Below are 26,611 nucleotides of genomic sequence, written 5' to 3' on the forward strand. Positions count from 1 at the left end.
ATGGCACAACAACATTTTGTATAATAGCACACCTACAGTAGTAGTAGAAATCTCTGTTATAGGCAAGTTTTTCTGCCTGTCTGCAGAAAAAGAAATCAAAACCAATCCTCCTGTCCACACTAAACTAATTCCTTTAGAGCTTGAGAGATGTCACACTGACTGACTGGAAAAAATAAAAATCCTCCTAGCTGTGGAAAAAGCAGATCTGCTGATAATACCAGTACAAATTAAAAAAAAAAATACCAGTACTCTTTTATAATTGTCTCCATTCTGAGCTGGGGATGGGTACAGACCAATATCAGAGGATTCAGGAAATATGAGACATTTCTAGCTGTAGGAAATGAGCTTTGTGCCGTTACATGACAAATACATAACTCTGCAGTACGGAGGCCATACTGAACTGCAGTGGATGTGTTCCAGGGAGGGCTTGGCCATTACATGGAGGTGTGGCAAAATTACATTCAGTTAACTGACCATCAAAGACAGGGGCAGACGGAGAATCCCCTGATACGGCTCACTTCAACAAGGTCAACTGCTCCTCTCAGCAACTTAACTCCATGTTACTGCAGTCCTGTCACAGTACAGTATGTACTGCATGTACACGAACAGTCACAAGGCAACCCGGGGAAAGTGTTTAGTCGACCACTAGGCACAGGGTTACGGCTGTCCTAAGCACCGGTTTGTTCTTAAGATCCATTTTGGCCCTATTAACTAAAGATAAAAATACTATACCGTAGATCTGGTGAATCCACAGAAGGACTACCGGTGCCATCCCTCCTGTGGGAGACAGGCTTCTCAATAATGAAAGATGAATCATCCCCCAGTGTGAAAATGGAGCGACAGAGTGGGAGAAGTGAGCTGGCAAGTTGACATGCACAGGAGAGTAATTTAAGTGTGAAATGAACCCCCTAGTGACAACACGAAACACAACTTGTGATTTCACAAAAAGTTATTAGAGGAATGTTGGACAGGAACACTTGCTGAAGCAGAGTGATGAAATGCGCAGTAATATGACTGCTGTGACAGCTTGACTTTGTCTCGCTGGAGACACCAACACTGTCTGTATCACTGCATTCTTCTGCAAGAGTTGCTGAACTATGCAAGTGTGAATGCGTGTGTATTTCTTTTGAGTGTATGTTGCATTTATAACATTCAGCGTGGGTGACTTGTCTGGTTATTCACAACCCTTTGGACCAGTTAAAAAAAACAAAAACAATAATAAATCACAAAGATTCACTGTTATAAACAGGCATAACCATCAAGTGGAGAACCACCCATACGATTGTTAAACAGAGTTTACACCATTGTAACACACCAAGTTATTGAAAATTCTCAATCTAAAAACACTGATCCGTTGCTACCCTAGTCAGCTCCACTGCTAACGTGGCTCAGCTAAAGCAGAGTGAAACGTCTTTTTCAGCTCCTTCTTGGAGACACTTGCTGCCATTTTCTGATCCAGTAAACCATCGTAATGAAGACAAGTTTGTTCAGAAGCCTCCATGTTGATCCCTCCCTCGAGGGCTATGGCTTATGTTCTTCATGGGTCTTATTTAAAACTTGTAAGCTCTAGCCTCTGTGTCTCCAGTGGCTTTATTGCACCTCTCCCTTAGTCAGCCAGAAAAAAGGCCGGAGTGTGGGTATGTTCGGGCTCAGAGGGTCAGATTTCATATCTCAGATATTGTTCAAATCTCACAGTTGATGGCACTGAAACCTGGAAGAGTGACCCGGCCCTTCCTCCTGAGGTCACTCTCAGGGCCCGTGTTGATCCGCTGGATCAGGCTCTTCTCATACAGCAGTGGATGGTAGGCACCCAGTGTACAGGCAGCGTCATAATAGCGCTCATGGTAGTGGCACAGGTCAGTCTGCCTCATGGAGGGAATGTACTCGTACACATGCACCTGCTCGCACAGCGCCATCATCAGGAGGATGCCTGCAATTGCAACAGACAGAGAGAGAGAGAGAAAGTTCAGAGATAAGTTATTTCATGACTTACTTCAAAACCTGTTGAGATGCACAACTTCCAGCGCTGAACCTTTTGTCATCAGTAAATCAAATCTCTCTGTAAACATTCACACCTGAAAGCTGCCCTGTAAAACCATACTCTGATCTGCTGGCCAGTGAATAAGGGTTAAAAGAATAGTTTGGCGTTTGATTAGCATAGCTTAGCATAAAGACCAAATGTACAGGAAAACAGCAAGCTAGTTTCCAGTCCTCATGCAGAATGAAAGGAAACCTGTCATGCTCATTTGCAGGTTCACAATTGTATTAATTGTATTTTAGGTTTCTAGTAGAACAGTTTACATGCTTTAATGTTTAAAAAACACAATATTAATTAGACTGTCTGTCTAAATATACCTGTATTCGCCCTCTGCCTGAGACGCTCAAGCGCTCCGCATCTTTTTACCTTCTGTTGCAGCCACAAAATAACGGAGTAGAACAACACTTTCTAACATGAAAAGTCACCAATAAAGGCTTCTAAACCAAAAGCCACACAATTTAACTGAAATTGGATAGAAATGTACAAAATCTGCAACCCTGTTTACAGCTTTTCCTGATGTTAGCATGTAGCTATATGTAGCAGTGTATTTTATGTAAACACTACAGTCATGTGCTTGGAGCAGGCTAAAGTCACCTCGAGCTGTGGATGGGAAAAAATGGTTGGAAATAGAGCATTCAGGGCGGTCTGCAATCTGTTTTTGCTCACAGGGATTACTTTTCCAAACCGCATCATTTCAAACTGGCCACTTGGCCATTTGTAAAATGAACAGCCATCAGTTTAACACTGTATATATGACATGAAATAAGGAGAAGCCGCTGTATTATTTTATTTACCAGACAGATATAGGTATTGCTGTTTTAATTTATCTCTTGATCTCATCCAACAAAAAATCTAAGCAAAATCAAATAGGCAAAGGCTATGTACACTTTGATATACTGATACATTTGGTACAATATCAATGTACCAAAGTAGTTTTGTTGCCTAAACCTAACCAAAGTGCAAAAATAAGTCAACATAATTTTAAATTGCATCCCAGACTAGGACACCATGATCTGCTGGGTGAAGGTCTACTGCTTAACCCACCCACAGTGAGCTACCACAATACCAGACTTTGTCGATCTGTCAGGTGGTGGGGTCGGGTGTAAATAGCCAAACCATGCAGCAAAGGCTATTTCCCCCCGGGTGTAAATGGACACTCTGCATAAAATATTTCCATATGTAATTTGTTTTCAGCTTACTGTACACGTAGTGTACATACCTTACCAGTCCTCATAGAGGCTAGTATTAATCTGCACTGACGATAAAATGCATCTCTGAAAAGTGCATTAGGCTTATTCAGCATCTGCTACATGCAGTCCCCTGGGGAAAACAATCATCATAAAATCCCCACTAGATCTGCACAGAGCCCATTAGACTGGGCAGTTCATATGTGCAAATGTGAAAATGTGAAAGTCAGTTGTGCTGAAAAAGAGCATGCACGCTCAGCAAAACCCTTCTTGAGATCAAAAAAAAAAATAGAACTGAATACATAATATAGGAAGACAGTGAGTTTGCCTGCCTCAGCAGGCTTCGCATGGTATCTTTCATACACTGTGACATTCTGCCAACACACAGAACAGTCAGATCCCACATTTGTTGTTTTTCATTCCACCTCGCTTTGAAATTTGCTGCAGATTTCTTTTTATCATGCAACTGATTCATGCAACTATTCTCCTCCATTAATGCTTTCCAGCATGATAAGTATCCCTACAAACAGGTCCTTCCTACAGAATGTATAAGCATGTCATGTGCATTGCTCTAGGCTTTTCTTTATAGCCTGTTTGGACCGGTATTTTCTGTAAATAAAATCTCATGATCTGAAATTTGCCTTAGAGACACATTTACAGTAAATCTCATCGGCCTTTACATCGCGGTCCAATGAAAAAACAATGAAAAAAAATGTTTCCAGGAATATCACACACTATTTAGACATGTCGGTACTTTTATCAAGATTGAAGGGTTACGAAAAAAAACTGCTGGCACTATTTTCATGAAACTTGGTGGAAGGGTTCAGCATTGGCCAAGGAAGATGCTCTGCTGAGATGGACAGCACAGTGCTGCATTGTTTCAGTGTTTACTGCCTAGTACTGAGGCTAGTGGACTTTTTTTAGCATTGTTGAAACAGAGCAGCTAATATTGGTGGCGAGAGCAACAAGTTTGCATACTGCTGAGTTGCTCCTCCAGCTCCCTTCTGCGCATCCAACGTGAGGAAAGGAGAGAAACAATGTAAAGACTCTGCCACAAAATTGAAACACTGTGCATCAACACGTCTTTCGGTTAAATCCTAAAAAAAACTAAGTTTATATATACAGTATATATCTGAAACCTAAAAATGAATACATAATACCTACCCACATTTCATAGTTTATATCTATGTGTCACATTTGTCTTCAGCAATGTATCTTATGTATCTTGACTTCTGAAGAAAAGGAATGACGACAATATTCAGGAAACAGAGCAGCAGCTCTCAGACCTTTCTTATACTGTGTTGAAAGACGGTTGAATTAGCGAGACAACATACTCCACCAGTCAAACACGACATTAGGGAATCGTTTTCATCTCTGAAGTGGCCTGTTGACTCTGGGGACAATGAAAGTGCACTAAGACAGAATTTCAACCTACCCAAACTCTGAATAGACCTTGAGTCTCTCTGAGAGCATGAAACTAAGGTGAACTCATCTCTGATGATTCTAAGCACTCTCAGTTTGAGCTGACAGGTTGTGTTCACATTAGTAGTCTTTTCTCCTCTCTTTCTCAGTTCTACAGGTGTTTCCTGACTCTGTTTCGGTGCGCTCACTGGTCAGCGGAGAACAACACCTCGATGCCCTCCAAGACCACGGTGATCCAGCTGAACCGCAGAGTGTACAGCAACACGGTTGCCTGCACCGCCCAGATCTCCACTGAGACCATCAACCACTGTGGGAGCTGGGCCACCAAGCCACCAAGCACGCATACCCCCCCGAGGTCACACCCTGAGCCTGACTATTCTCAACAACTGGAAACACAGTCAAGATCAACACTTATGACGTGAACGGCGCTTTTAACACATGCACATGCATGATGCATTTAGAAAGTACATGTAATTTATGTGTGAGCTTGTGTTTGTCCTTGGTTTTTCATATGTACAAGTCAACAAGAACAACAGAAGTATTAAATGTCTGCTGACATACATGTTTTTATAAAACACTATACGTTAAGGGTATGAACATCTCATTCCTAGACAAGGAACATTAGTATGTTGCAGTAAAAGTCTCCACTTTTCCAGTAAAGCTTTCCACAAGATTCTGCACCAGATCAGCCACAATGCGAGGTCTGACACTGATGTGATAAGGTTACAGTCGGCCTCAAATTCACCCCTAAAAAGACGTTTGAAGTGTTTATGTCATGTTTTTCTGCGCCAAACTCTGAAAACCATTTCTGTATTGGTTTTCTTTTGTGCACAGGGAAATGTTGAAACAAAATAGGATCTTCCTTAAACCGCACAATATTGTCTTAAATATTATTATATATACTATTATAGTAGCTGGATTCTCTTTAATTGTAACTAAAGAGCGTCGCACAAATAACTAAAGGTACATAACAATATGCATCTATATTTGGCCATATAGAGTGCTTAACCCTTGTTTTATATGTCTACAAGTCCTTTCAATATTCATTGTTTGATCAATTCCAAATAGTAACAGTTGATATTAAAAGGCTTAAAAGGAATTCACCTGTCAATGTTATAATCTACGAAGCACATTTTCTCTTAATTACACTGGAATGAGGGTGAAAAGGATTTCTAATGAGTTGAAAATGTTATGTTTCATATGGTTCAACCAAATCCAGAGCAGACCACTGGGACCATCTTTTCTACAAAACAAAAGCCTGTTTCCAACTGTATTCTCTGTTGCTGTAAGGTCAATTTGTCATTGTGCTGCTGTAAATTTCAGTGTCAGAGTTGTGCGTCTTCAATGAATGTCTTTGCTGGATTGCTGTACTTTTTATTTAAGTGTCGTCTTTAACTCGTCTTTAATCCGGCCTCTGCTGTGCTCTGCCTGAAAATGTTCCAGACTCCTAGAAATTCTCACACAAAGCTCCTTAATATACCATTCAACCTGTACATACTTAAGCCTTGGGAAAAGAAAATCCTTATCTCTGCTTTTTCTCAGATCCAAAATGTATTGGATCATAATAATGTTTCTTCCCTGTGGACCTTTAACCATTGTCACTTGACGTGACAGAACCCTTCATTGGAAACTGTTTGCAACAGGGCGGGAACTTTCAAAAACTACTTGGCAGGGGATTGGATGAACCATCTGTCTATCACTGGCTAACTTCAACCAATTAGATCATTTTCTTCACTACCAGCGGAGCCAGTGTGTGAATCAAACGCTTGCCTTCAGTGCAGTTCTTTGCTCTTCTTTATAACTGACATATAACTGATGCTATTGCAGCAACTATGCTAACCTCTTTAACGAAACGCTGAATCTTCTTTTCTCAAGACTCAAGTGATACTTCCCAACACACATGCACCTGGGATAACTGGATGTGTGGCTATCTACTTTGAAACAGCAGGAAACTGTATATATTTTAAATGTTATCATTTTGATCTGTATTGTAGGCATTAATTATGTTTATTTTTATTTCTGTGTTAGTGATCCCTCTTTTGATATTGTCTCTTTGTGTTATTGCATGTTTCTTTGTACATTAAATTATTCAGAAATCATGGAAACCGTTACTTGCACCTGTATTGAATTAAAGAGCTCCACCCTCTCTTGGATTCACTGGTTACAGGTTGAGGCCTTAGGAGGATTCTATCACAGAGCTTACACTTGTGAGATGATGATTACGATTACAGCTGCGACAGGTTAAAGCAATGAGAAGGTCGGTGGGAAGACGGATAAAAGATGCCAAATGGCTCATATTTCATCTGCTTTGGATTTCTCACGCCAGGAGGGGAGAGGACAGTCTGAGACTGTATGACCAGTAAGAGTAATGGTGTGTTGAAAAGACACTCTTTTGGCCGATAGGAACCCATTCCACAACTGGGCACATAGCTGTGATGTAACACACCTCAACCTCAATAGACAGAATGCAACATGGGGGAAGTGGAAAACACTAACTGCTTGAATGAAATGTGAAGCAGATACCAAGCATGCTCGATATGGACTTGAGTTGCTTTGCTCTGGCCTTCTCACTGAGGCCCTACAGCATGAGTATTCTGAGTTAGTTAACGGGTAACCCTAAGTGACACAAAGTGACGGGTAGTCATTTTTGTTGTATTTTATTGTTGGTTTTAATTAATCTAATAAATATCATTGCTGTGAAAGAGTATGAATGTTCAATTCCTTCACGGGTCCTGCTCATGTACTGTATTGTGTAAAGAGCCTACTCCTCTTAGCTGAAATGATGCCTGACAGGAGGTTTCATGCTGTGCAGAAGCAAGTTATTGGCCGGTTAGTTGGAAAGAATAGCTCCCTTCGGTTGGTCCTTCATGATCGGGACTGTCAGGCTTTGGATTAACCACTGTAATTGAAACTCATTCAGCACAACAAACTTGTCACCTCTTAATCAGGAAAAAGATATAGAAAATATATCCTAATGTACATCTTCTAAATTTTTATAAAGTTATAACTGTAATATTTTGTTATTAACTGTTTTTTAATTTATTATCTATTAAAGAGTTATTTAAAACAATGGTGATTGAATATATCACCCACTATAGCACTTCTACTGTGTGGCCACATTCCCTCGCTACAGTCAAATGCGCTGCAAGGTTAGTGACGCTCTTTATGTCAGCCTGCAGCAGTAGTCTGCACAGGTGGAGCACGTCACTGAGGCGTATGCTGCGTTTCGTTGTAAAGGAGACCGGGAACTTCCACCGTCTGAGTCAGGATTGTGGTAAGGGCAGAGGTATAAAATGAACATCTGTGTGTATAGATTTAAGAGGGTATTATATAGGGGACTGGAAGTAGAGAGGTGAATGTGTTTCAATAAAGTTTAAAAAAGAGAAGAAAAAAAAACTTGACAAGATAGAAGGCTCTGAAAGAACAGGCTTGCCTACAATTACATCTTAACGCCAAATAGGCAGCTAGAAACAAAGTATCTCAAATCTTGCGGATTACAAGTAAATCTTGTTTACTCTAATTTAAAAAATGTTTGATTTAGCCTTTGACAATTAAAATTAAATCAAAGCAACCTTGACTCTGGTTCTAGCTATCTCAAACACCTGAGTGACACAATCCTAGATCAGAAAACAGCACAACAAAACGCATAAGTTAACCTAAGACAGCAGATACAGTAACAGTCAAGCAAAGAGGCCTAGTTAGTTAAAATACTTAAATTCAAGCAATTTAGCCGTAAGATACTCAGGGAGTTCAATGCACAGTGGAGTGGATCATATCAAGCCCAGGTGCCTTCCAGCTCTTCATGCGAGACACTTTTTCCCGGACGTCTGAGTCTTGTTCTGCTCTTAGATCCACTAAGCATTGGTGTTGTGTGTTGCCTCCTTCTCCCATATAGGAGGGCGGCAGTGACTAATCTTTTGGGGGCGTCACACTGCTGTGAAATGACTTTCTTCACTATCAAAATTTGATCCATTCAGTATGATAACGTTTTGAAAGTCTAGGTGAGCCGCACATTTAAATCACTTTAAAGAGCAAAATTATAAGCTAGCCGACTCAGACGGCGTCTCTGATGTGCAGGGAAGATAGATAGAAACTAAAACACGATCGCTTACTTTACTCTATTGTTAAACTTGGCAATACATAATCTGTATTATGTTGTTGTGTCTTCAACGTTAAAAATCATAGTAACAACCTTACATTACACTGCATTGCTCCAAGACAATGACAAATCATTTCCTGTCAAATACATTCAATTGTCACTGAAAGTGTCATACAATTCTGAGGATCAACCATATTATTTGAATAATGGACTATTGCTTTTGAGGTAAACAAATGTTCATCGTACACTAAAGTACATGGAAATGTCTGAAAATCATAGGGGAAGAGAACAACACAAAGTGGATATTGACATGCTAGAGAGTTTCTAAGATGAACCTATTTCTGCCAACCCCTGCAAGGATGCGCTGCTTTAGAGTGCATTGCATAGCCACACTGCATGCTGATAATGTCACTGTGCATACTGAAGATTAAAATTTCATCATGTCTCAGCCTGTGTGTGTGTGTGTGTGTGTGTGTGTGTGTGTGTGTGTGTGTGTGTGTGTGTGTGTGTGTGTGTGTGTGTGTGTGTGTGTGTGTGTGTGTGTGTGTGTGTGTGTGTGTGTGTGTGTATGTGTGTGTGTGTGTGTGTGTTTGTTTGTGTGCTTCAGGAGCAGGCACGGAAATGGAGAGATAAGTGTACAGAGGGAACCGAAAGAGATCAGACATACGCAGCATGCTGTATGTATGCAGTGTATGTTTGTGTACTCACCTATGAAGCCAGATGAGGGAGGATTGGGCTGGATATTCTCCTGAGTGTTGCCCTGAATCACATCCCAGAGTCGCCACACGTAGCTGGGGTGAAGGATGTAGAAGGGCTGGCCAGGATGGAGCTTGCGGTGCTCCATGTACGGACCAAACAGGTTGTAGTCCGGACTGGCATACCACTGACGAAGAAAGACAGGAACAAACGCCTCAGTTTAGACTACAGGGAATAGTGATGGAAATAACAGCTCTTTGAAGAGAGCCTGATCTCATTGCTCCATTCCATTCGGAATTTCTTTTTTTATATATATATATATATGGTATCATGAAGTAACAGTTTTCAAGGTTTTCAGTCTCCCTCCATATCACCATTGCCCAGAGCCTCTGAGTCAATGGAGTCACCTTTCACTCAAATGTATGCTTTTCTTATCGTTACTTCACTTGGATGCTTGAACGAATGCTGAATGATAAACTTTGACAAATATTTGCTTAGTTGTAGCTTTGGATTTTTCAAAAGATTACTAAGTAATTCATTTATGGAAAAAACATATCCAAGACAAATTATTATTCATGCAGAGTAGGTTCATGTCTTCAAACATGTCCAGAGGAAATCTGAAAAATGGTGTTTAGTGGTAGTAAATATGTGACGGAAGTATGGAAGTGTGCCTACATATAATAATAATAATAATAATAACAATAACAACAATAATAATAATAATGATAATGCTAATAACTTTACTTTACAATAAAGTAAGAACATTTCCTATAGACATTTTTGTGCTGTACCAGGCTCTGTAGCTAGCTGTAACTCTGCACTACATGTTATTTGTTTATTCTTTCACAGCTAGTGGGCGGATGTTTTATTCACAGTATTCAATTGTGGTTTTTGTTGTTACCCTTGAAAGATGAATAATGTACTGTAAAAACACGTGCATTGTGTGCAATGAACATTGCACTGCACTAGTGGACAATGAAGTCGATCACCAACTATAATGGATCAAGGAAAAAACAAAATCATATAATAACTCCTTCTTATTTATTGCAGGCATTTGACTGTATTTTCAATAAATTGTAAAACCTTGAATCATTGTCTAACATGGGCTGTTTTTCATAAAGGAAAGAGAGCCTGAGAAAATACAGGGCTGTTATGAATGACTTTGACTGCCTTTATATAACGCACCAATCACACTCAATTTTGTTGTATAATACTCAAATCTGTACACTTTGATTATTTGTGTATGTATGCAATGATTATTAAAAAGGGAAAACTTTTCTTTGAAAGTTGTTAGGTCTATAAAATATCAGTAAAAAGTGAAAAATAGCCATTACAATTTCTCATAGCGCAAGTTGATGGTTTACAATTGCTTGTTTTATCTAAACAACAACAGCCCTATATCAAAATATATTCAGATTACTATCATAAAAGCTATCTGCTTGAAAAATGACAAAGTGAATGCCCCTGATATGCACAGAATATATTGTTGTGTATTGTATATTATGCTGTACATTGTCAAAGACAACAACATCATCATTAAATATGCAATTGACACAACCAGCCTTTCCCTCAGAAGGAGAACAAAATCATTGTCTATGTTCTTAACACAAACAAAACCCAATAACCGATTCTGGAAATGCTTTACTACGTCAGGTTACTGAAGAATGATCAATGGCGCATGCCATGTCCTTCAAATCCAATCTCTCTCCAAGTATCCTTACCTTTACCTTTCACTCTCGGCTTTGTTGAGTCAAGTGTTGTTAAGTAACAATAAACGTGTTGCTGTTACATACAATGTGCATAACATGTGTTTGTACTCTTGTATAACCATCTGGGATTACAGTGTCTATAGAAAGTTCTGATACCCTTGTGCAATAGTCACTTGTTTTGTTTTCCAGCCTGAAATGATAATACATAAAAACAAATAAATTCTTCCAGTGTGATTTACACATTTTGCCTTAAAACATTCAAGTTAATTTTTTTTTTTTAATTTTTGAAAATTTTTAAAAAGTGAAAACCTAGAATAGCAGTGTTGGAAAAGTGACGAGTCCCTTTAGAGCAGGGGTGTCAAACTGATCCATGAAAGGGCCGCTGTGGCTGCATTCCAACCAAGCAAGACCACACCTCTGTGTAACCAATCACCTTCCAAATTACATACCAAGTTAATTGGCCTCCACCTGACATCAACTGTGGTGGTTTTGATTTTACTTTAGAATAAAATCAGCTGTTCCTTGAGGATTCCACCCCTAGTAGTGCATGGTAACACAAAGAATTCACCATAGTTGGAAAGATGCTTTAAAAAGAGCTCTGGGATTTAGTTGTGGATTGGCACAAGTTGGGAGAAGGATATAAACAGATTTCAAAAGCTTTAACTTTCCCTCTGAGTACCGTTCAGAGTATTGTCCAGAAGTGGAAGGCATATGGCACCACTCAGACCTCTCCTAGATTGGGCCGCCCCTTCAAACCGGATGACTGAGCCAGGAAAAGATTGATCAGGGAAGCTACAAAGAGGCCCATGGTGACTTTGGCAGAGGTTGGTCGATTTGTGCATGTGACAACAATTTCACAAGACAATTTGGGGAAAACCTGCGGCCCTCTGTTAGACACTTGAAAATGGGCAGGTGGTTCACCTTCCAGCATGACAATGACCCAAAACACACCTCCATAAAAACAACTAAAGGAGCTAAAGGACAGGAAGGTGAATGTCCTAGAGTGGCCCAGTCAGAGCCCTGACCTGAATCGTACAGAACATCTGTGGAAGACTTGAATCTGACTGAACTCAAACAGTTCAGCAGAAAGAATAGGGAAATATTTCCCATCTAGGTGCACAGAGCTGGTAGAGACAGATCCAAATAGACTGATGGCTGTTATTAAAGCAAAAGGTGCCTCCACAATCTATTAAATATTGGGACTCATCACTTTTCCCAGCCTGCTATTCTAGTTTTTCATTTTTTACTCATTTTCACAAATTTTGAAAAAAAACTATATCACTTGAATGTGAAGGTGTAAATCACGCTGGAAAAATATAGTTTTTATGTATTATCATTCCAGGCTGTAACACAAAATAGTGACTATTTCAAAAGGGTATCAGGACTTTCTGTAGGCACATTTTCAAGAATATAAAAACATACATAAAAACGTATCAAGTTTTCTATGATAATCTTTCCTTGAGTTAGTCGTTTCAGTGATGGGTTTTTCAAACAAGACCTTCAACTCCATCTAGCAGCATTGTACTGTGTGATATGCCTGAAATACTAGTGACAGGGTGCATATAACTACTCCTGCAGAGAACTAAAAGATAAAAGCCTGTAAACTCATCGCTGTTCATTAGGAAGGACAAGTTGTTCTATTATAAGCTTGTAAAAAAATAAATAATAATAATGTCAAACAAAAATTAATACAAACAGACAAGCGCATTTTAATATTCCTAGATAACAGAAATTGTTGACATAATGGAAATCATTCAGGGAGAAGGCTACATGTGGCGCAAATCAATTTTTAATTGCAAAGTGTGGTTTTTAGGTTATTAACCTGAATGCTAGTCATGAATCGTATCGATTGTGCCAGCAGAGCATTCCCTGAATAACAATTACAAGAAAGCATGAAGAAAAGGAAGGAGAGGAAAGGGTGAAAAAGAATTACAGAGGGAGTCACGATAAAATCATGCTGTGGGAAACGTGCTAACATGAATCAGAGCCATGTTAAGGGCAGGTTGAAGTCAGGTGTAGGGGCCAGAGATGGATGAAAGCAGGCAACAAGAAAGAGAGGGGGGGGGGGGTATGTTTATGTGGACAGTTGTGGTCCCTGTGGTAGAATGACAAACTACGTATAGTCCTGGCTACATATACTGTACGTTAACATCACCATCATCATCATCACCATCATCATCGCCTTTGCCATAACATTAACACATCTTCTGTTAAAAAGGATTTACTGTGGCCATTGACACAGTAATGAACTGGCGACATGGTTTGTGTGAACAACAAAGAAAACATACCTTGTGTAAGTTGACAGTGTACGGTGCAGGATCCCAGGCCACCAGAGTCACATTCTTATAGATTGAGCTCGTATTGAATCGATGTTTAGGATTGGCCAAAATCTGTAGAGGGAAATAAGCATTTTTGTAAAATTGAAGAATATTTAATTCACTTAATGAACTGTGTGATAACTGTGTATAAGCAATTATTTTACCAGACTTAAATCAGCATCAATTCGCTTAAACCTCCTTAAGCCAATGGTTCAAAATAATATAATATAAATAAATATGCGTATTCGCAGCAGCCGATGACTTAGTTTAGGAAAAAGACTGGAAACAGCTAAGAAGAACTAGAGCTGATTGTTACCTCTGGACAGCGCCAGGCGGTTTCCCCTCGCAAGAGTCGACTGATAATTATTTCTGGGTTTGTCATGACACACATTTTATCCATTGTGAATGTAAAAGCAGTATGTGAACTATACATGACTTTCAAAACCATCTTCCAATCCACAACCACACATCATAAATTAACAAAATTGTGATGGTAATAATATGCATGCCGGTATCTTCATTAAAGTGAATAAATGATGAATCACTCTCATGCATGAATCATTCACCAGTGATAGCATATGCATGATAACCCGAAATAATTATAGCTTGTTAAAGTTAATTTTCAAGCTCTGATTTTAGTACTTGATTTTGTTTGGATTCAAAAAACATAGAAGTTAAAAAAACATTTCATAACAAACATGAACTATCCTCTAATAAAAATATATGTATTCTTAATGATTCAATCATACATTAAGAATGTGAAAAATGTATTATTGATGGGTAATCATTTCATCCACAAATAACTGAATATAAATAACTTGAAATAGAATCACATAAAGCAAATCAGACATCAATAAAACATTAACTGTATGTCAAAATATATAATTGACTGAAGTAATTTATCATTTATATTTTCACATTGGCCACTCCGCATATGTTCCAGTGAGAGACGCATCCTCTGAGTTATACATCTATCAATGATTCATGCAAGGCCAGACGCTCACCTGTGAGTTGATGATGCGGATGGTGGTTTTGTTCCCCACGTCTCTCTCGTATCCCTCCGTAGGTGCAGCGTTGAACCGTAACACTGCATCATGGGTATCTGAAGGAAGAAACACAGACCAGATGGAATACCTGGGGTTATACATGTTGTTGCGTCAATTCACAGGAAAATATGAAAACTGGCTAGCGGGCATCTTTATTTTTTTCTCTTAGGTTCTATTTTTGCCCATTTAAGTTTAAGTACAGCTGAAGGTCGACAGGAAAGGGGGGAGAGAGAGGGGATTACATGCATAAAGGACAAAAAGGAACTCAGTGTCAGTATATGGGGCAGCCGCTCTACTAGGTGAGCTACTGAGGACTCTGGGGCATCTTCTATATACTCGCCGGCCACTTTATTAGGCATACCCGGTGCTTAATAAAGTGTCATTCTGGTTTTCTGCTGCTGTCGCCCATCCACCTCAAGATTTGACGTGTTGTGCATTCAGAGATGCTCACCTGCATTCCTCTGTTGTAGCCAGTGGTTTATTTTGTTATATATAAATGCAGTGATAATAACAATAATATTTGGAATGACAGCGAAGAGTAGAGTAAGCCCTAAAGCTTACTATTGTTATTAATAATAATAACAATAGTAAGCTTTTTATGCACTTATTATGGTACAAGGTGGTTATTACTGCATTTTAATTGGGATTAACTTCACACACAAAAAATAGCAACTTTTTTTTACAGTTATCACAATTCTTTATGCCCTGAAAATTGTGTAAATGCCCCAATTTATAGGACAGTGGGGGCAAAAGTTGAGCTCACCAAAGGTTTTAACGTGAGCAAAAGCAATGTGGCATCTCATGGGAACACGCACACACACACACACACACACACACACACACGCACACACACACACACACACACACACACACGCACACACGCACACACATGCACGCACATGCACGCACGCACACGTTTTGGCAGAAGTCACTATGAAAAACTGTGATGAGAATTTTGATCACACCAACCGTGACATTAACAACGATGCCTGTCACAGACATAACCAAAGTGCTCTCTAGTGGTTAGCTCCTGTAACTGATGATGAGACACACCACTAATATGAAAACAACATTTCAACAGTTTCAGCCCTAATTCTGGTTTGTTTTGTTCATACAGTGTCGTTCACAGTTCACATACCAACATGAAATTCTCTGCTTGATGGATGGTTGTAGTAATAATTAGAAACTTGTAACGTCAGCCTGTCTGTCTGTTGATCGATCAGTCAGTCACACGGATCCTCCTCGTGCGTCGATCCGACACCAGAATGGATGATCCTCCTGTTTTTTATCTAATACTCCTTCATCACTGCCGCCAGTCGACTGTTACAACAGCGATTGGCATTCACAACAACACGACCTACTGCAAACACTCAAAAAACGTGCTCACTTGCTTGACATTATGTTTGCCCTCCTGCTCCAATATAGTACTGTAAACATGTCAATTCCCAAGGGCTACACCACATTTTTGCCCCGAGCATGTGAGGTATTTTTAGTGAAGAGGAAACTCACATTATCAATGTTTCACAAAACCTTCAGACTAAACAAATAGTGATAAAAGAACACTTTATTTTGTATATTTGTCATTTCCATTACTTAAGGTTATTTTCTTATCTCTTTATTTGTTCATTTAAAAATGTTTATTTTTTAATATTTAGTTTAATTTTCACAAATAATATTTATTTTTATTATGTTTGTTTTGATCCAGGGTATTTAGTTTTTTGATTGTCTGGAGACAATTAAAATATTATATATTATATATTATTTATACATTATACACACTAGTGTTGCTTTTATCAGCGTTGTTTCTTTTAAATGCATGTAAAAAGCATGGACTGGTGGCTGGAGAGGTGTCAGTTCATCTCCTGGGCATTGCCGAGGTGCTGTTGAGCAGGGCACCGAACCCCAAACTACTCGGGGCGCTGGTCACTGGCAGCCCCCTCGCTCTGACATCTCTCCATTAATTGCATGTATATAGGTCCTGTCTGTGCATGTGTGTGTATTTCAGGCCTGTGTGTGTAACATGAATAACAATAATAGAGTGAAAAAATCGAATTTCCCCGTTGCGGGACTAATAAAAGGAATTCTTCTTCTTCTCTTGTGCTACATAAATAAATGATTATATACCTATATCTCATCATCTGAGAGTGTGGTCACTATTACATATACTTGAAGCTGTTATTAAAGAGCATAGTGAGTTATGGTACTGCTACTACCTTTACAGAATATAATGAGACAAATAATGGGTCTCTACTGTAAGCTAACTCATAAATGCTACAGTAAATCGAAAGGTCCCTTCATGATGGAAAACCCACTTAAACTGCTTGATTGACATAATTGGGTATTTTCCCCACAGCCAGCATTTCTCTATCTTGTCCAACTGTGACCCCTTAAGATTCACAATGTATATGATTATGTTGACAGTTTGTGCGCTCGTAGGGCTGACCTTTGATCTGATCAGGAGTCTTTCTGTTTCGGACTCTCTGACCAGTGATATTTTTAAACATGACTTCTTACGATCTATAAAAGTTAGTAACATGTAACACTTGCTTTTCGAACATGGTCACAACTCCTAATTGTTTTAATCTCAACCTAACCAGGATCAATATTCAACCTTCCCCTCATTTTCACAATTATCCTCTTCTTATTTCTGTGTCACACTACAGGTTCCCTCTGTTAACACTGAATTTGGAAAGTCCTGTTTTTCTTACTGTGCACCTGGACCTGAAACTCACCACACTCATTCATTAGGACCATTTAAATCCATTACGGCATCTTATTTTGCTTCCTGCTCCTGTTTTTAACTTGATTTCTCTGTTTTCATTATTCTGTTTCACTTTACTTCTATGATATTTCCGATTTGCGTAGGTATTTTCAAACGTTTTGTGTTTTTATCTCGGCTTTATTGCGAATGAGGTTGCGCCTCAATATATTTCCGGGTTTAAATAAAGGTTCTAATAAATAAATAAGGTCTCATTCTTTTGACAACAGTACAATAGTAAACAGAGTATAGTTGACCACACTATGTTAGAAGAAATGCCTCAAGTTTTTATATGGATGGATTTAAATATTGTTTTTTATAGAAGAATAAAGTGAGTAGTGGTGATGTCATCTGGCAATATACTGAAGTACAGGGTTATTATGTATCCAATACATGAGGATCTCAAGACAAGAGTGCACTTCTATCTTTTAGCACTCATGACAAGGACAGGTGGTTCTATATTTCCGGTGACCTTGTGTATACTGCACTGAAGATGAATGCTTAAAAGCTGAGAGTTGTTAATATTAACAGCATAAAGATAACCTCTTTCTCCTCTAACCGTTATCGGACTGGGAAAATCAGAAGGAGTTGGGTCAGACCGCGTTTTACAGAATGGTTTGTGCTTTCTACATCAGCAGCTTTTTCTGCGAAGTATGTGCAGCTTGTGACATATATAGTGATTAAACTCCGGTAACACAACACCATTATTTATCCTCCGTCATAGAGAGTTTGACAAATGCACTCGAGCTTAAAATGAATCAGTGTCTTTGAGCTTAAACTTGAGCCCTCTGCTCCTCTGTTGACGCAGTTTGTTCATGTCTGACATGTTATTTTCTTCTCGTTACATGATGGATGAATGTTACAGTTTGAGATCCACTTACAACTGAGTCAATGATGTCTCTTTGAGACTGTTAGGGGCCTGTTGTTGCTTTGCAAACTCAAATATAGATATGTTAATTGTTAGGCCTCCTGTACAGCTGCGACTGTCGGCTTTCAACTTAATATAACTGACCCTGTGAAGCTGCTTCTGCAATTATGATTTAGTGACTTCAAAATTAGGCATCTTTTTAGGTCTTAACTTTGATGCCTGAAAAAACTCGGGAGAGAGGCTGAGAATGTCATAAGCAGACTGCTGGATGTGCAGCAGTTTATCAAATGTGTTTTACACAAAACAATCATAATGCACTAATCAGGTATCAGTCACTGCTCAAGTTATTACTGTAACATGTTTCCTCTGTGCTGACCACCTTGAATAAGCATCATATTATAGAATGGCATGACTGCTGACATTTCAAAAGGGTATTAAATGGCCTTGTTGCAATTACATTACTAACCTGTTAACCCATTATGTGCCTGAGAGCCCAGCAGGTCCTATGTTGCTCTGTTCTGAGCATGATGAAGAGTTTTAGAGGTCCCATTTTATGCCCATTTGAAGCTTCATATTTGTATTTTGGGTTTCTATCAGAACATGTTGACATGCTTTAATGTTAAAAAATTCCCATACTGTCTTGTCTGAATATACTCTTTTTCAGCCTCTGTCTGAAACTCTCAGTTTTAGCACCTGTCTCTTTAAGCCCCCCTCCTGAAAAAGTCCAGTCTGCTCTGATTGGTCAGCACTGTAGCGACACTTCGTACCTGGGTTATAAATAGTATAATTGTGACATCACAAATGTACAGCAGTTCTGACGGCTTATTTAAAGGCACAGTTACTGAATACAGGTTGTGCATTTCTCTGTGGATTGAACATTTTTTTCAATCAATCAATTTCAAGATTTTTTATTGGCAGTTTTCAAGCCTTATATTAGATATTATAGATAGGAAATGGGGTGAGCGAGAGAGGGGCAGACATGCAGCAAGGGGCCGCAGGTCAGAGTCGAAACCGCGGCTGCTGCCTCGAGGACCTTCAGCCTCTTTACATGGAGTGACTGCTCTAACCACTGTTCCACCGGCCGCCCCTGGAATTGAATTCTTTGATAATTTCACAGCATTTTTATAGCATTTTAAACTGCTTTATAATAATAATAATAATGAAAAGGACATAGAAAATCTCACCTTTTACAAATGGGGCCTTTAAGGCTTTTGACTTCATCATGCTTCAACAAATCTTTTCTTTTTAGAACTCTCTTATGAAAACGTTCTTGTAATATTTGTACATTGCATTTGTCAGTTTTCCACATGTTCTGGTTTCACAGTTTCATCTTTTCTATTTTTTTTAATGATACAATCTTCCTTTTTCTTTGGTTCTGTCTCATTTTTTGATATGACTATTTCTTGAATTTCTTCCCCGTGAGGCCCTATGTTACTTTGTTAAAACCAATGCTGTGTCGATTCTTGGGTTATCACTGGGGCCATTGGTTCTTGGACTAAACACACAGTAAAAACACAGCCGCAATTGGATCCTGCTTTTCATTTCAATAATTGATGTTAAAAGCTTATTTCAGATGATTTTATATTTAAAATCAAAATCATGACACCTCTGGCTGATAAAGATAATGATTAGTTGCAGCATGTATGTATATTTCATCAAGTTCTATAACGATATGACAATATCTCACAAATAGAAAAGTGGTTATTCAGTTTTTACGGTTTGAAATGTATTAGACTTCTTTTGTCTTCATGCAATCAGAGTATGAGGACTACAGGTAGAGCAGCACAATACTGTGGACACATACAGGAAGCGGACAACATAACAGGAAAGCAACACAAAAAGAGAATACATTTGGTCAATGCCTTTTGAAGATGCACCAGATGCATTTCTAAATCAAATGACTGATGGCCTCATTTCGTGTTTGTAGAAGGACAACCGCAGTTTAGTCGTATTTACTTGTCGAGAAAAATCAAAAATCATGAGCTGAAATTTGCAGAAAAAAAAATTAAGAAAGAGTGACATTAGGCTGAAGGTATTTAATCCATCAAATGACCATAAAAACATATACGTGTCAAAAACAACAATCACTAGAAAAGAGAATAATTGTCACAGGGCATTTCACTGAATAAGGCCTTGTTCCTGTTATTTTCTCCAGCCCATATTTCACTGAGGATGCAGTTTATCTTGTTCACCTCATGATGGCAGCCACACATCACAAACACAGCCACACAACACTGAACTAAACCAAGACATCAACTCCAACGCTCTCACAAGATGAACTCTGTGCTGCAGAGAAACCCTTATAACCTTAATGACAGCCAATCGGCAAGCGGCACAGAAAGAGAGTATGATTCATCTATCGGATATTTGTCACAATGCACAGTTGCATAATGTAAGTTTTGATGCAGTGCAGCCTTTCGAGAAGGACAGCAGGGTGAGAAAAAGTAGAGTGGGATCAATACAGTTCGATTTACTGTTGAAGCTGAGCAGGAGAATTAATGTAACAAAGTCAAGCTTTTCCAACACTGTTCAGTAATTATTCAGCTTTCTAACATTTATCTTATCCTTCAAGTCATTCAGTCCCCAGTCACGCAAAATCGCTTTTCTTAAGAACTGATACGATGATGATGACACACTGAACCAATACCCTGAAATAGAGATGTATGTGTTTGCCTTCAGAGAACAAACCGTCATGAATTACAATTTTTTTATTTGAAAAATTTCCTATATTCTCAGAATGGCTCTCAGATGGTATATGCAAGGCTTAGAGTTGCTCTTTAATAGGTATGCATGCTCAAAACAGAGAAAAACAACAATGCAAATGTGTTGCTTAAATACACATTCCCATCCTTTGGTTATGAGCATGTGCATATGGGTCACATTATTGGACAGAAACCAAAAACAAACATGGGTGGATGATGATACATCAACAGAGATTTAGAAGCACCTGCCGAGTTTAAATCCAAGGCCTGGTGCCCAAAACTGAACACTTTGCTTCGCTTCTAAAAATAAGGAACACCACTCAGTCAAACGTTCCTCATCCTCCATCAGGAAAACAGTAAAGCGGAAATACAAAAAACACCTCGATATTCATCAATAATCCAAACAACAACACTCACTTGGATGTATGCCTGAATGTATCTTTAGTTTTTATTTCTGTACCTTCCAGCTAACCTGTTTGCACCTACAGCTTTATAAATAAATCAGACCTTATCATGCTCAGATTTATTTTTCAGAGGAACTGTTCTTGCAGCGAGTGGAAGCATCAGCTTTGAAAGACTGTAGCGCTGATATTTCCACTGACACAGCATCACAAGTTTATCCTACTGTGACCACAAGGTCAAGTGCAGAAGTAGGTTTGCATCTGATTTTCAGTGATAGTTGTCTGCGCTGCTTCTCTTTCTGAGACAATGTTATCTGGGCAGCTAGTGTCTACAGAACACCGTCAGTATATAATATATTATGTAAATATAGAAACATTAATGCATAAAAACAAAGCTCTTAATATTAAAGCTTTTACTTGCCTTGAGCAGCTGAAATCACAAAGAAATGCAAGGAAGCCATACATAATGTGAAGGAGCTTGATTGGTTACCAGAGGGGGTTCTGCTTTTTTCTAGTGAGCCATCTGTCATTGAGTTCACACTCTCCCCACTTACCAAATAGCTGCCAAAGTCTCTAAAACCAAGAACACACACATTCAAACACAACCACATATACGCTTGTAGGCACACATTCAAGCATGTTCACGATCAGCTTGACAAGTTAATCAGCAAATGGCACACACGAAAAAAATGGAGCAAATGCAAACCATTACAGGTGGAAGTAGATATTTGTTGACCTTTAAAATGCAGCATCTTACCAGGCCATTATGCCCAAAGCATTGGAGATCCAGCCACAGTAAATAGGCTTGGGCCAGTGTAAAAAAAAATGTCAAACAGGTTTCATAGTAAGTGTGTTCATAAATCATAAGTTCCCCTGATTAAAAAGTCATAGGAGATTAACCTTTTTGATTTCAACGACCATACTGCATTTCCCTGTAGTGACATCAGTCAAGTTTCCAATACAATTTAGTACAAGATTTAAACTGGTTGTTTTCATTTGATTCTCTTTTATTTTCCATCTCTCTGGTGAAGTAAAACATTAGTGGCCATTTATGTGCATCATGTATCTCATGATTAATTCACCAAGCTACATTTTGCCTATATCGATATTCCAACCTCTCCACCTCAGTAGGCACAAAAAACTGCTATCTTCAACTATTTATTTTTATTTCTAAAAAAGACATTATTCATGACAGAAACACCTGAATTTCACATAATAGAAATATAATTTAATTGTCTGGTAATTTTTAGATTTCCAAGGGGTGTTATAAACGGTAAACAATGGCTGCAGACCTGGACAGTGATGTGTCAGTCGTTGTCTTAAACGCCGCCCCACATGAATTCAAAGGTTGCAATTGGTGCGTCAGATCTAAAGCTACTAGAAATCTGTCTATATGGGAGAGGGGCAGTAGTGCCAGAGCCTGGTTCCCATGTGTAACACATGCCAGTGCCTGAGCACAAACGGCTAAATCAGAAATCCCTCTTTCAGCTTTAATCTTCAGTTATGATGTGTCATACCTTATCTTTTATTTTGTCATTTTGTCAGCTGGGTATGATTTGGTACTGATACATATATTTTCCAATATTTTTGCCATACATGCTTTGACATGTTTTTTCTACAAACACCATTTTTCATTTAACAAAAGATGCTCTGTTGCACTCACTCAAAATCTTTATTTCTCTATACTCACCGATCTCTTTGCCCAGTCCTGAGCGCAGTATGGCACCAGCTGAGGTGACCACCGCACAGGTCTTGAAGCCGCTCTGGTCCTGCCGCCTGTGCAGTCGCTCCAGGGGAAGAGACGGCACGAGACGAGCCCAACCAAGCGAGGAGAAGGGCTGTTCCGACCCGTCCACTGTCCTGAGCCGGGCCTGGGCTTTCATTTGACACAGCAGCTCTTTAGCACTCTGGGCGGCCTTGCGATGCCCCTCGTAGGAAACATGATGCTTGTTGGCACTAACATAGTCCTTCATGGCGCGCTGCAGCCGAGGACTAAGCATACCTGCGGACACGCGACCCCGCCACAACCGCTGCACCACAGAGGCTGACTTAGAGAAGTAATATTCCTCCAAATCAGAGGAGTCACCACCACCCCTCCTGCCCGCTGTAATCCTCATTCTGTTTCCAACTTCTTCTTCTTCATTGTCTCTCTCATCTTCTTCTTCTTCCTCCCCACCTTGGTAGCGTGTGGTGCTAATGTGGTTCTGGTATTCTGCCTTGAAGGTTCTCTCACGACTGTGGACTGAAGGGTCAGAGTGAGAACCCACATTTTCCGTACCAAAGGAGGACCAGGCAGCCAGGCTCTGTGGGTCCAGGTAGTCTTGGTGGCTGGTCTCCCGGCTACCATAGATGCCGTAGGGAGCACTGTTGGGACTGTGGCTCACCTCTAGGCTGAGCTCTGGGGTCGTGGAGCTGGCAGAAGGCTCTGGCTCATCTCTGGGATAAGTTGTAGTTAAGGTGGAAGCCAGCTCAGGTCGGGAGCCCAGGTTGGTATGCTGATGATGAGAGGCCTGTATAGAGGCTAAGCGACGGGTGTCAGGGTGCTGGGAGAGTAAAGAGCCAACAGAGGTCAGAGGCTCATTCACACGAGCATCCAGGAAATAAGAGAGGAGTGCGAGGAAGAGGAGAACCCAGGCCAGCATTAGCACCAGCACAAGCCTTCGCCACTGCCTCATACTGGACTTCATTACCTCTCACTCACATACAAGTCTGTTCAGCTGGCCCACCAACAACAAAGCCCCACAGCCGGGACTTAGCCCAGAGGTCAGCTGGAGGGCCTGTAAAAGGAGAAAGCTCAGAATGAAACTGCTCAGGGGAGAAAGGATATATGGGGACGAGAAAAGCAGAAGTTTGAGACACTCACCTCGACCGATGCTTCTATTTCTTCATGACCATTTGTCCTCCAGGATATAACAGGACCCTAAGAAAAGGGGTGGTATAAATTAGTCGAGTCAAGAGTGCACATGCATACTTGAGACACTTGTGTGTTCATGAAAAACACATCGCTCACACAGACACACCACAGGAAAACACCTCCTGCAGGGCAAACTTGGTCGCTTTCCACTCTTAACAAAAAAGTAGAGTTTCATTTAGGACACCTAGAATCCAATTTAGAACTTCCCTCATTAAATCTTCAGCACTTGTGTCCCAACAACTTGTCAGACAACAAAGATCACACCAAACAGGAATCATTTAAACAACTATTGATAAACAAATATACTCCAGGGTTTCCCCAAGGGAAATGTTTTAGTGTTAAGGTCAGTGCAAACTTAACTAACTTGCAGAGCCTGCTTGATAATCACCTTTTGGAAACAGTGTTGGTAGTTTTACCAAACTGAGGCTGTCCTGCGGTGTAGAAGCCTTTTCTCACACATCAGAACTAAATTATGGCTAATTGGGCTGTTTGCCTCATTTTTTTTTTAAAACTCAGAGGCTGACTTGAAGCAGTTGGTAGATTCTGTAACACTTTTCTTTAACATCATGTTGTAAATGTTTAAATCGTCTCCTATGAGGACATATTTTATATTAGAACTGTGTTTTACTGTATTGTCATTAGTACTAGATGACATTTAAAAAAATCACCTCTCTAATAAATAAGTCATCTATTTAATGATGACCTTTGCTGCGTGATGGTGTACCAAGTGCTTATTTCCCCTGAGGCTTAACAAGCCTTATACTGTATTTCATAAAAATTTCTTATGACAGTGAGACCAGGGCTGCAATTTAAGATTATTTTCATTATCGATTAATCATGTCAATTTTTTAGTTGACATCTTAAAATAAGCAGTCCAAAACCCGAATACATAAAATGTAGGATATAACAAAAAAAGCCTTTTTTTTCTTGAAAAGAAACCCCACATACTTTTTATTGGAAAATTGGAAATGCTCCCTGTTTTCAAACACATATTAATTATCTCATTAAAAAGAAACATCTGCTCTGTTTTTTTATTTTGTTTGGCTCCCCATTAGCTGTCAGCATTGTAACAACCATTGTGCACTACGATTATGATACTACCTCAAAAACTTGGACTTGATACCTTTGCTTATTTCATTCCCTATAAAATCACAGTCATTAAATATGACGCCATTATTATCAGCCTTACTGTAATATTACAGTGAAACTAAGGTGTTGTACACCAGAGTGAAACACACAGCTATGAAGGTGAATAAACGAAGCATTAAATTGGAATAGGAATTATAATCCCCTCAACCAACCGTAATTATGATTTTTGCTCTCTAAAGTGGGAGACAAAAAGAGAGAGTGGGAGGGTGAGGCAAAAGAAAAAAAGCTCCTTAAGCCTTCTCTAGTCCTAATTACAGCTTCCTGTCTCTGTAGCTGCCGGGTCCTGCAGAATGCAGCCAAAGTGATCTCAGGCGTGCCTGCGGTCACCCCCCTCCTCATATACCCACACATCCAGGCCTCCTGCCCCGCAGCCACACAGGAGGCCAAAGCTCATCCACTGACCCTGGTCAAACAGCGGGGAGCAACTGGGCCAGAGGGAGAAGAGACAGTATGGGAGAAAGAAAATAATGGCAAAGAAACTGATGTGAATCCCTCAGACAAACGTGCACATTTGCACAAACATAATAATCTGATTACTGAAAACTTGCAATGTGTTCTGCCTGAGGCTTTCAAGCCATTGACAGGTGGGTTGGTGTCAGGCAGTAATCCCCTGTGTAGCAGTTTCAACATGTCTACCAGGCAAGGGTCAAATGTTACTCCGAGGGAAATATGCCATTTAACACCTGGAAATAACAGCAGCTGGCCTGACACACACACAAAAAACAAATAAGAAAAATCCGGAAAACACATAGCTGCCCAATGACGATGTCAACAAACAAATGTTATCTATATGCATTACTGATCAACAGAAGCCAGCTGTATGCGTGTATGCGTGCGTGTGTGCGTGCGTGTGTGCGTGCGTGCGTGCCCCAAGGCATGTCATGCATGCATGTGGGTGCGCAGCTAGTTTGCCTCACCTGGCAGCAATCAGGATGTGTGTTTCAGTAACTGCTGTGAAACTACATAAATGTGTGGCACAGATGGAGAGGAGGGGGTGGAAGACAGAGCTAGTCTTGTGAGGGCGACACAAAGAAACAGTACAAAACGGGAAACATGGAAACGAGCCACTGCCAGGCAAAGGACGACTAAATGACTTAGTGAGTTAGAGAGAATATTAAGCATAGATCTCGTAGAGAGCAAAAATCAAGATCCATTGTTGATATATGTCACAGGGGAGGAGAGCGAGAAAGCTTTTGTAAGAGGGAAGAGGAGCTTGGTTAAATGTTTGCATGCCATTTGACCTCAGGAAGATAATTATGGGGTTTACCTGCATGAAAGTAAAAAAAGGAAAAGTGGGAAAAGGA

At 39.7% G+C, this 26,611-nt stretch overlaps 1 protein-coding gene across 1 annotated transcript; it reads right to left on the reverse strand.

Moving 5' to 3' along the window:
* Positions 1-1,682: 1,682 nt before the first annotated feature.
* Positions 1,683-23,931, reverse strand: st6gal2a (ST6 beta-galactosamide alpha-2,6-sialyltranferase 2a; the record flags this gene model as incomplete). Its single annotated transcript, XM_083921163.1, has 5 exons — positions 1,683-1,930; positions 9,455-9,629; positions 13,440-13,541; positions 14,474-14,571; positions 22,935-23,931. The coding sequence occupies 5 exons, from the start codon at positions 23,929-23,931 to the stop codon at positions 1,683-1,685; spliced, it is 1,620 nt and encodes a 539-aa protein (XP_083777289.1).
* Positions 23,932-26,611: the final 2,680 nt, after the last annotated feature.

This window comes from Echiichthys vipera, assembly GCF_963691815.1.
Source record: "Echiichthys vipera genome assembly, chromosome: 10".
Classification (NCBI taxonomy): domain Eukaryota; kingdom Metazoa; phylum Chordata; class Actinopteri; order Perciformes; family Trachinidae; genus Echiichthys; species Echiichthys vipera.